This window comes from Labrus bergylta, chromosome 8 (genome assembly GCF_963930695.1).
Source record: "Labrus bergylta chromosome 8, fLabBer1.1, whole genome shotgun sequence".
NCBI lineage: Eukaryota > Metazoa > Chordata > Actinopteri > Labriformes > Labridae > Labrus > Labrus bergylta.
The window spans coordinates 11239707-11253375 of NC_089202.1; the positions used below are offsets into that span (position 1 = coordinate 11239707).

The window sequence follows — 13669 nt, forward strand, 5'->3', positions numbered from 1 at the left end:
GTGTTCGTGGGTATTTCTGCTCTCAATCTATCCACTGACTAAATCAGATATTGTGCAGTGGTGAATTTGTTTAATAGTTAATCCTTTGATTGATTTTTATTTAGCATGACGGAGGAAAATGAGTAATCTATAAGAGACAATGGTCTTAAGAGAGGCATTAGTATCTTTTCCTGCTGAGAGCACAACAGTCTTTCCTCCTGTCCATGTCTTCAGCGACAGTCAGCTCCTGGATCTCTCTTTGTCTCCACTAATCCTCCACGCTGAGACGAGACGGCTCGACAGAAGAGAGGGGGGAAGGAAGAGAGGTGGGAGAGACAGAGGGTGAAGATATAAAGGGGTATAAAGAGATGGAGAGGAAGAATGAAAGAGCATAAAGGGGACGGCTGGAAGGTCAGTGCTTTACATACAGCAAACGCTACAAACACTTACCCTTCCCTTAAAGCTTTACATTTTAATAAACACTAGCAGCAGGGCTTTGAGAATGAATCACTTTTTCTCAGAGTAAAATAACTAAATAAAAAAGGATAGCCATCTTGGGTGAAATGACTGGACTGGTATTGGATGGATTTCCTTGTGGTGATGTTTACTAGTTGTTTTCCCGACAGGATGAGTTTTAATCATTTTGGTGAAAACCCCATGTGGTAAATTTTTTAATTGTGCAATACTTTGGTTTGTGACCAAATACCTTCCCAATTAAACAATTTCCATTCAGCCTCAGCTGAACTTCCTTAGCAAATGTGAGCAAGCTGTCCTAATTACAATCCTAAAAATGGTCACATAAAAACTCCTAAACATGTTGTAGGGAGCATGTTAGAATGCTGATGTTAGCATTTAGCTCAAAACGCTGCTTTATGGCATCACAGAGCTGCTAATACGGCTGTAAACAATATTCGTGTGACCATGTGTGCAATCAAAAACAGTTTTGCAGGAAATTGTTCTACCTAATGTTCAAAACGGGCTCCAAAGAGACAACATCCCAACAACATCCCATCTATGTGATGGGGGACAAAGCTTACAGCTCTTGTGCAAAATAATGTATTATAAACTACAATATAGATGCTATGATGAGGCTTAAAAAAATATGTTTCACCACGTAGGTTTATTTACTGTGTAGTAAATATTTGTGGGATTTTTCGCTTTGCATTATTTCCTTTAGTATTGCATTATAAGATAGGGATCCCTTAAAGGCCAAAAAACCACTCATACAGTCATGTTTGAGATTATTTAAGGACAGACTTGAAAATAATGACTGTTTATGCTTTCTCAGAATTATAGTAGGCATGCCTCTGAAGAGAAACACACACTCAAAAACACACAAACATTAACACTAACATCCATGCTGCTATTTGTCCTTCTAATTAACCTGACGCACCTCCGTAAAATTAATTTGTATCCACCTTCCTGTTACACACCACAAACTCAGAGGCAAACATGCACTCGCTCCCTTAAAAGAACACACAGTTCCTGATGTGGTGTGAGCCACTTAGCAAACACAAACTGTAATATGTTGTTTGTGAACCATTTGCTCGCACAAATATAATTCCTTTAGCTCAAGCGTGCGTAAGAGTGTGCGTGTGTGTGATCAGTGGACACACAGATCAGAGAGAAGAAGTCCTGCCTGAAGCAAGAAGGAAAACAAGGAACTGGGAGACGGAGATGAAGAGAAGAGAGAGAGAGAAGAGGGGAAGCAGGGACTAGTTTCTTTTTAGGGTACTCCTTTCAAGTACATACCTCCCTCGAGCATGCACACACACTAACACGCACACACAAACTATCTCATCCTATCTCCTGCTCTTACTCAACCCACCCACCAAGACTCAAGGGTGCATGAAGGACATTTTCACATCCCTCTGTCTCTCTCTGTCCTCTTCTTTCTCTCCATCCTTAACTATTTCTCTTCCCTCTCCACCTCTCTTTTTCTTCTTCTTTCTCGCTCTCTCTCTGTTACACACACGCTCCTCTCTCTGTGTTTTCCTCATTAAGTCCTCAGTAAATCAGATCATGCCTGTTTGCAATAAATTACAGACCTGGGAGCAGAGGAGGAGAGACAGCGGTGGAGGTGGAAAAGGAGGAGAAGAGTGGAGTTGGGCTGTAGCAATGTCAGGATGTAGGGAGCGAGACACGGGTGGATGATATATAATCCTGAGATGGGATATGAGAGAGTGTAAAATAAATCACGTGTGGATGTAAGTCTGCGTTCACATGTACTTACAAGCAACACAAGATAAATGCACACATGCACGGGACACACACACACACACACACACACACACACACACACACACTTTAGTGATAAAAAAACCCTCAATGTCATGAGCTCATCTTAAACATGACATCAGCCGAACAGAATATTCTTGCTCTTTTTCTCCTCTGAGAGAACAAGAGATTATTGTTGGTAAAAAAAAAAAAAAACTTTTAGAACCAGCAGTTCTTCTGCTCTGCTCAAAACCAAGTGGGAAAAGACATTTTTTCCAAAACATCTAAATCCCACTCATTTTACACAAAGACGCTGTTTGATCAATGACATTCAGATCATTTCCAGGGCTTTGATGGGTAAATAACTCTCCCAGTTTAATCATCAGTACAAAGAGTGATAAACTTGATGCCCAGCTCTTTAAATGAAATAGTGAAAGTTACAAGCAATGACGTAAACATTATAAAAGGAGAAGTTGTTTAGCGTAAGACAAATTTAATTGCAGAGCTAAAAACAAGTTAGCACTGTCTTGACTTTTTGAAGCTACTTGTGCTAGAAGACGTATTTCAACCTACAGCTCTATTTTAAAACAATAGTGTAAAAAAATGACACTTCAGCCACAGCTATCAGGTCAGACGTTTGATTAAAGAAAAAGTAAGTGATTAAAGAAAAAGAAAAATTAATTATCCTTTCTTTTCAGTTCTCTTCATTGTCCTTCTCTTTAAGTATTGATTCTTCCTTTTTTCCATCTGGGCCTCATTGCTGTCGATCTGTCCTTGTTATCTCTAATTAAGACATCGCTTTGCATGCTTCCTCTGCACCTGAGGCCCAAATGAGACGACACACACACTTTGTCAGGGGTCATTTTAACGACTGCAATGGTAGAAACAACCTTCTTCTGTTCACACACACACACACAAACACATTCTTGCTCAATCCCAGGCGTACCAACACATGTGCACACATTCATCAAACCAGCCAACCATCGGATGTTTGATTTGCATCTTGCCTAACATATAGGCAGTATGAGGAGGGTCCCCATGGCTGTATCAGTGTTGTATCCCCTTCAACCCCCTCCACACTAACGCTGTCAACCCTACTGCACACACACACCCCCACACACACCCACACACACACACACACACACACCCTTCACATAGATGAATAATGTATTTGCCATTGCCTGTAATTGACCCTTCAGTATTTGCATAAAGATGGAGAGCACAACACAGTAGAAATAAAACAACACTGAATGTCTGACAGAGTCAACATGAGAGGTGGGAGAAGGCCTCTCCTCTTTATGTTGCAGAAGATCATCATTTCGTAACACTAGGAGACTAGGTTATGAAACTCGTGTGTGTGTCAGTTGTTCCCATGTGTTCTTCTTGTCCATCTGTACTCACATATTGTCAAACATACAAAACCTATAAACCGTATGAGTGTAACATAGCACAGACATGTCCACTCTGATCATTGTTTTTCTCACAGTCACAGAACCTTTCACACTTAATCACAGACAAGCTGCTACCTAGAAACGTACCATTTATTATCAGCAACAAAGGAGTTTGGTAGATAGATTGCAGGAATTCAGGACACTTTAATCAATAGTTATTGAGTGACAATTCAATATGAGCACTGATTTAATTAAATTATTTACTTATTGCTGCACCTCAATAATATCTATTTTCCTTTCTTAGAGTGCATTTTGAATGGATTTTGGAATGGATTCACATAAAGTATATTTACTATTGTATCTTGAAGAAAGTAGTTATATGTAACACTGCAAGTCATCCTTTTTTGGCCATTTGACACACCTTGGACAAGCCGGAAACCGGTGCAGACACACACACGAGTATTTAGACGCTTTTTTAATCTTAAAGCACCATCTATTATTCAGCAAGAGCAGGTGGAAGAGGCGGGGTGGAGGGGTAGTTGGGGTACGGCTGAATGGAGAGCGTGAGGAGGGAGGGGCAATCAAGGGTGAAGATGAGTGTGTTGGTGTGTGGGTGTGGGTGTGTTTATGTGTGTGTGTGGGTGTGATGAAAAAGTGAGGCAACCCCCCATCATGTGCACATTTTCAACCCACTCTGGTCCCATGAATGAGGATGAGGATGAGGCCGCTGAGATTGAGGATGTAAGGAAGAAGACAAAGACTGCAAGGGGGAGTAAAGACCCCATGACCTACCAACCCACCCCCCTGACTTCCTCTCTATAAACAGTCACACTTCAGATGTGTGGCTTGGGTCATTACAGCATGTTGCCAATGAAAGGGTTAATAACTACAGCACATTAAAACATTTGACAATTATCTGCATAAAATTCATTCATTTCAAATCTTTCTTTTACAAACAAATACCTCACAGGTACCTCCTCGTGCTTGTATTGACTACCTGCATCATTGTGAACAAATCAAACACAGTCACGTGGATTGAAGTTGTTCTTTGATATCACATACTGTGTGTTATCATGCCGCCTGCAATGTTAGGGACTCTGTAAGACAGCATTTGGACAGAGCAGTGAACTAACATAAGTATACTAGCAAGCCCATAGGTAGTTGAAATGATAACGCTTGATGTGTCTTAAATGGAACATTCCCATTGTAAACTTTTATGCAGCCCACTTTAAATTGTGCTGAGCATGAATTTGGAAGGAAGTGGTTCCTAAATCCATCATTAGGATACACTTCCTGCAACTGACAATCATAACACTGACTACTTTTTTCTTCTTCTTTAAATCTGTAAGTTTCACTGTGTGGAGCATGACTGCCAGCATTGGACCATGAATATGTCACATGCTTCTTAATTCACTATAAATACATTTGACCAAAAATAACTCAAAATTAACATGTTTCAAATTTAATCGTAGAAATGTCATGGGTTTCAGATATTTGGTCACAAATCAGACATAAACTTTTACTTCATGTTAAATGAACGGTTTGGTGAACATTGATGTCAGTAAGATTAATCCTCAGACGCCCATGAACATCTGAAACACATTTCCTGGCTTGTGTCTATCCTTTATGTTTAGACATATTTCAGTGATGGACTATTCTTTGGACAGTCATCCATAGATCAACATTATTAATAGTGCTAAACATCTGTAGAACAAGCACTTAGCAAGAAATTTTCCATGAATTTCGATATCTGAAACTTAGAGCACTTGGCTAAAAATGTACACTTGAGAACAAACATGTTCTCTGAAGATACATGTGCTTCAAATTCACAAGACATATGACTTTATAACTGAACGCCCACACTTCTATTACTCACAGTCTACGGCAAAACAATGACTTGAGGCTAAGACTCATGGAGAGAGGAGGATAATGATTATGAGGCACTGCAGATCAACTGACACATATTACATATAATGCTGAAAAAAACACCTTTTTTTAGGCTCATACCAACTATTCAACAAAAAAAATGAACCGCAGCTAAATCACTCATGGATCCAAAATGAGAGAACTGTGTTTTGTTTCTGGGAATCAAAATACCTCCCACTCCTGCACCCACAGACACACATGAGCTGAGTTTATTTGTCTGGAGTTTGGTATATGAGGAGAGGAGGGAGGAGGGCAGTGGCAGGATGAGGAGAAGGAATCTCAGTTGTACACATTTAGACACAGAGAGAGGATAGAGAACTACTCCCACAAAGGACGAAAATGGGGCTGGGATGAAGACTAATCTTTACTGTGTATTGGATTTATTGTATCAATGAATGTGTTGACCTTTATCAAAAAGTCAATTTCTTATTATCAATTAAATGCTTTAAAAAGGTTTTTTAAAAGTCCCATCACAACCTTTTACAGCCTAAATGTACTTGTTTTGTCCAACAAACCATCCAAGATACTAGTCGAGCCTCCTATTTTTTGATCATTTTATCCTTGGCTATACATTTATTGAATTAAGTTTTAAACACTGATCTGTTTCCAGAAGCCTGATGGCAGGGGTCAGGTTGTATGTAACCTCAAACAGTCACAAACCTGAAAGATACATTTAGATCAGTGTCAAATACAACCAAAATGCAGACATTTCTCACAGCTGAGAAGCTCCAACAAGGAATTGTCTGATCTTGTTTGATTATAAGTTAACCTGACAGTCAATATTTAGTCTCTTTGCATCTTTCTGGTATTATGGTTGACAAAGATTAATTGACTGTCAAAATGGTTGCACAGTTTTTTTGTGCTTGATGTTTCAGTCTTGAAGGACAAAAACAGATTAACATCACACAGAACAACATTGCACTGATCTCGGTCTCTCATTTTTATTCAGTGCCACACATGTCAAACTGTGGCCAAGAGCTGGCTGATGAGGCTAATTCACTCTCTGCTGAGTTAAAAACAACACTTCACTTTAGTGTTTGCTTGCAGACGTTATTCTGGTGGAAAGTTCAGAAATGATAGAAAAGAACAACTTGGCCTACAATGTCACACAGATAAATAACAACTCAATCCATCAATCCAAGTGCTGATGAAAGTGAGTGGGCTTGTGCTGGCGTGCTGATATGTTTGTGTGTGTGCAGACACATACTTTATTTCCATGATTGGCTGATACGTCAAGCAGTGAGCTGCAGGCTTTACAGAAACAAATCCCCTAAACCTGGGAATTCCTGTGATGTAACATTTCACTCAGTAGGGGAGTGACTTCCACTGTGATGAGCAGGAAGCATCACCTTATGTGCTTGCCAAGTTCACAGACTTCCTTTTTTTGATGGGTTAAATGAGACAAACAAGCCCTGGTCTCGCAATGCATGACACAGGGAATCAGAAAGAAAACCAAAGAGAGATTTTATAAGGAAGACGCCAAAAAGTGCGTTCAAAAAGCACAGAGAGAGAGAGAGAGAGAGAGAGAGAGAGAGAGAGAGAGAGAAGGAGAAAATGAGGAGAGAGAGAGAGAGAGTTACTTTCCATCAGCTAAGATGTGATCAATATCAGTCTGACAGGGCAGTGCTTCGGCCTTTACCATAAATCACTTCGTATTATGATGGAACCTCTAAATCATGCACAAACACACAAACAATACCTAAGTGCTGCACATACACATATACACATAGATGCATGTACATTCATCAAATAATGGCCTGATGTAGCGCACCTCCATCAGAATAAGATATTAATGCTCAGGGGTTACCAAATAGGAGCAATGACCCGCACTAAGACAAAAGGTTGCAGTACTACAATGACCAACATTCAGTTCACACAAATACAGGATATCGATGTCTGTTATGTGCTAATTAGTTGCTAAAGAACAACACTGACAAAAAGTGTTGTCCAGGCCACAGAGAATGACATTCGACTACTGCTGAGATCATTTCTGAGTCAGAAAGTCAAATATACTTGACTCAACTTCTATGAAGACGTCACTCCACAGACAGATATAAACACGATTAGATAACCAAACAATAGATGGCTAGCTTGCTTGCTAGCCAGGCCAACAGAAAGGTGACAGGACTGATAAGACAATTAGCTAGCTCATGAATTTCTGGATTCAGAGAGACAAATAGCTAACCCAAAACTTATAGTTTAGCTTGGTAGACGAACAGACAGATAGTCAGACTGACAGACAGATAGTTAGCCTGCCAACAGACAAATGACTCAGCTGACACACACACAGACAATAACTAATAGCTAGCTTCTAACACAGAGGTATGTAGTCAGCATGGCTGACAGCAAAACATAGCTATTATATAGCTTATCAGACAAACAGCCATTAGCTAACGAGACAAATAGACTGCAAGACCAACAGAAAGAAAAACTACAGAAAGTGACAGAGAGTTACTGTATAATGCTTGCTAGCAAGCCAGCCAGATATGTAGTTGGTTGGTAACCAGACACAGAAAGCTTTCACTAAGACAGATAGCCATAAAAAAAGATGAAATAATATAATACTCACTGATTCAGTTCCACATCCAAGATGAATATTCTGCCAAAAGCTTCAACTTGAAAGCTTGCCTGTGCCACGTGGTTTACCTATAAAAAAAAAAGCAGAGAAGACAGGTTAATTACTCTTAAATAAATGCATAGGCTACATTATATATGGTCAGTTCATCAGCATGTTATGATCAATTCTTGTCCACGTTGATGGATGGCTGTATTGTCTTTTTTGAACACCAACAGCAGTAAGAAAATATCGTTTTCGTTTGCCATCTAAATGTCTCTGCAGTTTGTGAGCGCCAATGTATGTAGAAAACATAATGCAGCCTTTTGTAATTATAAGTAAATGCCTATTGGTTTCTATGTTTATCAGACCAAATTGTATAAAGGTAACAGAGACATAGAATAACAGAAATGCTTTCAAGCCATATTTTTGTCCTGCAGCATTGAAATGTACAACAGAAATGTGCATGTGCTTTGTGTGATTGATTTAGGGATTGAATTTATTCTCAGCTCTGGGCACATATGGTACAGGCTTTATTACACACCCTTGGGTCAATGAGATCTCCCCACATTCATTCCTGTGCAGGTGGAGGGGGAGTCCCAGAGCTGAACTAAAACACATCTCACCCTACCCTCCCCCCCAGACTGAGCCCAAGGGCTACCACCTTCATTACAGACCGGACACCGCATGACAACGAGAGGAGGAGGGGAGTGTGTAGGTTTTTTTTCTTTTTCCTTTTTGTTTCCGTTTGAGGAGGTGCCTATATGTTCGCTCAAGGACGACCTTAGCCCGTGAGGTCCCAAGTGACCACAGACTCTTTTGTTTGTAGGAGTGTGTCTCTGCGTTGCCAATGAATATAAGAGATGGTAGGCATGTGTGTGTGTGTGTGTGTGTGTGTGTGTGTGTGTGAGCACATTCAAAGGGCAATCCCTTTCCATGGCACGCTTGTGATGAAATCTATTTTGGCAGATTGGATCCATAATGGGAGAAGGTACCAGTAATTGTGTTTAATGAAAGCACATCCCAGCTTGACTGAGCCGAGCCAGTATTCTGATGCTACCACTGATCTTTCCAACATTGATTTCTGAGTAACAGCATGCCTGACTTTCCACTCTGACTCTCAAAGTATGACTCTAAGTGCTGTTAATATGCTGTACACACACACATATACACACACAGTAAGCAATCATACAAACCAACAGATACACACACATTCTGGCTGATTCCACTTGAAGCGTTTCTTTTTTTCACCAAAACATCAGGAGCACTTTGCTGAACTCCCAATTGCTCATTCAGTGGTGAAGCTGTTTGTGTCTGAGACTGAAAATAGGCAAAGCAACAGAATGCTATAAATAACTTCCTGTGTCACACATTTTTAGATCTACTTGACAGATTTGTTTTTAGGCTGTTGATCTAAAAACAGCCAATAACTGATCAAACTTTGTACAAGTGACATCAAGGATGATTGCACTATCTGCAACTCTCTGGAGAATACGTCATTCAGAAGATCAGAAACAAAATCAAGGATAGCAATGTCTGTCTCCTCTCCCTCCTACCTTGCTCTTTTCCTCATGCGCAACATTTAGCCTATTTTAAAGCATGGTTTGAACTTTCTGACGTATTGATTTCCAATATCCAAGTTATTCTAAAATTATTTTACAGCTAAATAAATACATCCCCCGAGCTGTAAACGCAGGAAATACACTCACCTGTGTCTTGAAAACATGAGGGGTTCGGCTGGATGTTAAATAGCTTGTGCAAATCTTCTTTACAGTATAAAATGTTTGTCTTTTTAAATCTCTCTCGCTCTGAAGCAAATAGCCTCCTGTCTTTAAAATCCAGTTCAAATGAAGACTATGTTGTGTGATAAACCTGCGATGGGGATGAGTATCTGCTTCAAAAGGAAAATATTAAAATCATATCTGATGGCAGATGGTTCCTGTTAGCTTGTTTACCCATCGAGCTGCAGCTCTGTCTGAGGTGTGAGAGAGACAAAGGGTTAGCGCCACCTCCCTGCTCGCTACCATCTGTAGCCCTCTCCACTCTCTGGGCCCTGAATAGGCTATCCCAACACAAGCCTTAGCCGAACAAATTAAAAACGCATGACAGGTTTGCACAATGCTAATTGACTCATCTGTTGAAATGAACCCAGCAGACATCCTGCTTCACTGAACTGAGTCAGTGAACACAATTAAAGGTTGGGATTATTATTACACAGTATCAGGCCAAATGGTTCAATATAAAGTTTTTTTGCAATGATCAATATGGTTGTTCCTGGTTTTAAGAAAGCTACCTGAAGCTTTGTGCATAACTTTGTTTACAGTTTAGAGGATATTCATTTACAAAACATTATAAAAGCTTAACCCATGAAGAGCCTGCTTATTTGCTAGCCACCAGTGTTTTACTCAGCTAGAAAATGTGCTATTTTTTGTATTATTTTACCTATTTTTAAAATAGGAAAATATTCTCATTGGGATAAAAGATCTCTTTTTCAAGAGAGTCCTGGCCAAGACAGCAGCATACAAGTTTCAGACAGAAATCTTACATCAATCCACTGATCAGAAGTGTTAAGCAGAGAAACGTCTAATGATCCTTTATCCTGCTTTTAAAATCCACGCCAATTTAATGCTCTAGTTGAAGATGGTAGTGTATGACACAATACACAAGACATATTTTATAAGGATACCTTCTATGACTTTTAGTACCAAAGAGGATTATTTAACAGTGGGGTGAAAAAAACCTGTGATTGCCCTCTGGTGGAGAGATTATGTATACATAACACTATTTCTCATTACCTTTATTGTAGTATATCTTTCATTTGCAGCCTGCTCTTAATACATATCAGACGATATAAACACATATCCCATTATATCCGTGAGATGGTACGTTAAACCTGGTGACAATATAGTCAGATCAGACATGCTGGTCAAGCTCTAACAGCTTATCTTTAGTCTCTTTCATTCATGAATACAGTGAAAAATGCTGCTTAATGGGATATGAGATATGAGCTGATGTAGGTGAGACGGCTGCTGGGACAGCGAACCAGCTGGGCACACATAATGCAAGTTATCACTGAATTATTAATTATACTGACAGCCAGAAGACCATGGCTGGTGATTTTCTAAATGCACAGTGTTGACAAAGTGGACGTGAGGACATGCTGAGTAATTGATTTAAATAAAAGACAGGATGGTCTGCTGTTGGGATATGTAAAACAATGACCCAAATAGCATGCTAAGACAGTCTAATTAGAGCAGCTTGGCTGTGCCTAAATGTTTCAGGCTTTTCCTGTTTTGTTTTTTAATTCACTTCGCAGTGTATTCTAATTTCCCCCGCTGAGGATGAGGGCAGGGATGTACAAAACATAAACAAGCAGACACACACACACACACACACACAGCAGTGCATGTAGACACTCCCCTGGCTGAAAACACGGTTTACCTGAGTGGATCCGGAGCTGGCTCTAACCCTGGTGCTGAGCTCGTCCTCTGTGATCTGGCTGTGGTTGTGTCTGCTGTAGAGCAGGCGGAGAGGCACCGTGTCCTCCTTCCCCATGAACCTGCCTGCATCACGAAGAGCCTTCAAGCTCGACAAGGCGACTCCTGCACAGAGACGAAGAGGAAAACATTGATTTTATAACACGAGTGATACCTTCATCACAAACAGCGCCATCTAAATTGTCGATTGCTCCCCATTTCCCTTTGATCACAAGAACCAGCCACAAGCTACATATATTTCAGATGGAGATCATGAGGTAGACGGTGGTATGATTTTAAAAAACAACACAGGCCTATTTATGAGGATTTTACGCTTTTGCGCGATAACAATTCAATTAATAGCATATCTGAAACAGCATCAGTTACCATTTTGGGCATTGGGGCTGCTCTGGTGACCGAAGTGCATCAATCCACAGACGCACAAAAGGGAAATCCACCATCGCGGGCGCATCCTCAGCATCATCACCGTCCTCTTTCTCTCTTTTGTTGGAAATTATAAAACGATGCGGTATTCCAGGGGCAGGATCTCAGGGTCCTGCCTTCGCTAGGGGAGCTGGAAACCGGGGCTGGTTGTTTGGTTAGCGCAGTCCCGCTGGATGGGGGCCATCGGGGTCCTTGTGAGTCTGAACGCCGAGCGCGTCTGAGAGAGAAAGCGCACCGAGATCCCGCGGATCAGCAGCGCGGTGGAGGCAGGGAGGAGAGGGAGGGAGAGAGAGGGAGGAAGGCAGGGATGGATGAAGGGGAGGAGAGGATTGGGAACACCTCCTTAAAACACATCAATATCCAGCAGCTCACTGCAGAAACGCCTAATGCATAAATATGAGCGAGCAGTGGAGACGGGATGGAGGAAAGCTGCTGGACCAACATCCACGCCCGTTTCCTTCTCCTCGTTTAATTTTCCTCCATGTTCAATTGCAGCAGAAGCGCCATTCCTGTCCAGTTCTGTTACGAGTTAGTCCATCGTCTGTCAGGAATCCAAAAAAAAAAAAGCAGACTTAATGGATTCCTGTGTGAGCGCGTGTTGTGATACTGTTTTCTCTTATTGCTGGAACAATATTTCTCACATATCCGCACATTTGTTACACTGATGCCATAAAGACCAAAATGAAACATGTTCGAAAAGCCTATGTGACATGTTAATTTCTACAATTTATGCACCCTCATCTGAAACTGATCCCACATGGCACTGTCAACGATCGACACAGTTGTTTATATATGTACACACCTGATGATTTGAGCAGGTGTGGATTTGCCCCAGAGCCAATATTTATTTCCAGACACATGGTGCTTGTTTACAGGGGGGGAGCTGATATTGCTCTGAGGCAAAAGTTCAACACATTTGTGACAGATTTTAGAGCCAGTTCATCTTTATTGTGGACGGACACCAGACAATTTACATTCAGGGAACGCTCTATTCCTTAGAAAACCTTAAGCGAGATAACTGAAACAAACAAACAAAAAAAAAAACATAATTACTAAAATCCCACAACCAGATTTGGGGCTTTCATAGTTTGCATGTTGTCAGTGACATCCGTTTTAAGACTTATAAGGACAAGTAAGACAAGGTCTGATCAAATGTGTACAGTATTGTGTAAGTGTGTAAGCAGAAAAGACACCAGCCACCAGGAGAAACAAAAAAACAAAACACTTTGGACAATTGACTTTTATAAGGTTGTTTTTTAAGGTAGGGCTGCAACTAGTTCAGTCTATAAAATGTGACAATTGCCCATCACTATTTATCACACTGTAAGTGACAAAATGCTTATTTTTCTAAGCAATAGTCTAAAACCAAAATTCTCTTCATTTACCGCCAGGAATTAGAGAAAGTATTGGTATGTTGAGCAACTGAAGACAATAAAGTCATCTTCAAGCAATCAGTGTTCCCTTTTCCTTTGCTGCTCTACTGCTGTCCATTTGCATTGGAACACAATGTTTTGTCTTTTGATGCCAATGGCAAAGACTCCCTTTTTGACACAGTGCATCCATTTGACAGTGAGGAAACAAGGGCACCGGGCTAATGCACTAAGCGCGGGGAGAAAAGGGTGAAGTTGAGCTAATGCATCAGAAAAGGCGCAAGAAGGCAGGTCATTAAAGTGCACTTAGGA

The 13669-nt window shown here is 40.6% G+C and overlaps 1 protein-coding gene across 2 annotated transcripts in view; it reads right to left on the reverse strand.

The window, feature by feature from the left end:
- The window catches only part of adam22 (ADAM metallopeptidase domain 22), a 60250-nt gene extending 47946 nt beyond the window's left edge, over positions 1-12304 (reverse strand). The window contains exons 1-3 of one of the 2 annotated variants that reach the window (XM_029278903.2): positions 11931-12304; positions 11509-11669; positions 8083-8159 (exon numbers count right to left, since the gene is read on the reverse strand). In XM_029278903.2, the coding sequence (XP_029134736.2) occupies positions 8083-8159; positions 11509-11669; positions 11931-12027 (335 nt within the window). In that variant the 5' untranslated portion in view covers positions 12028-12304. The remainder of the gene's footprint in view (positions 1-8082; positions 8160-11508; positions 11670-11930) is intronic. The other variant, XM_065958013.1, reaches the window with a different exon arrangement.
- Between the last annotated feature and the right edge of the window lie 1365 nt (positions 12305-13669).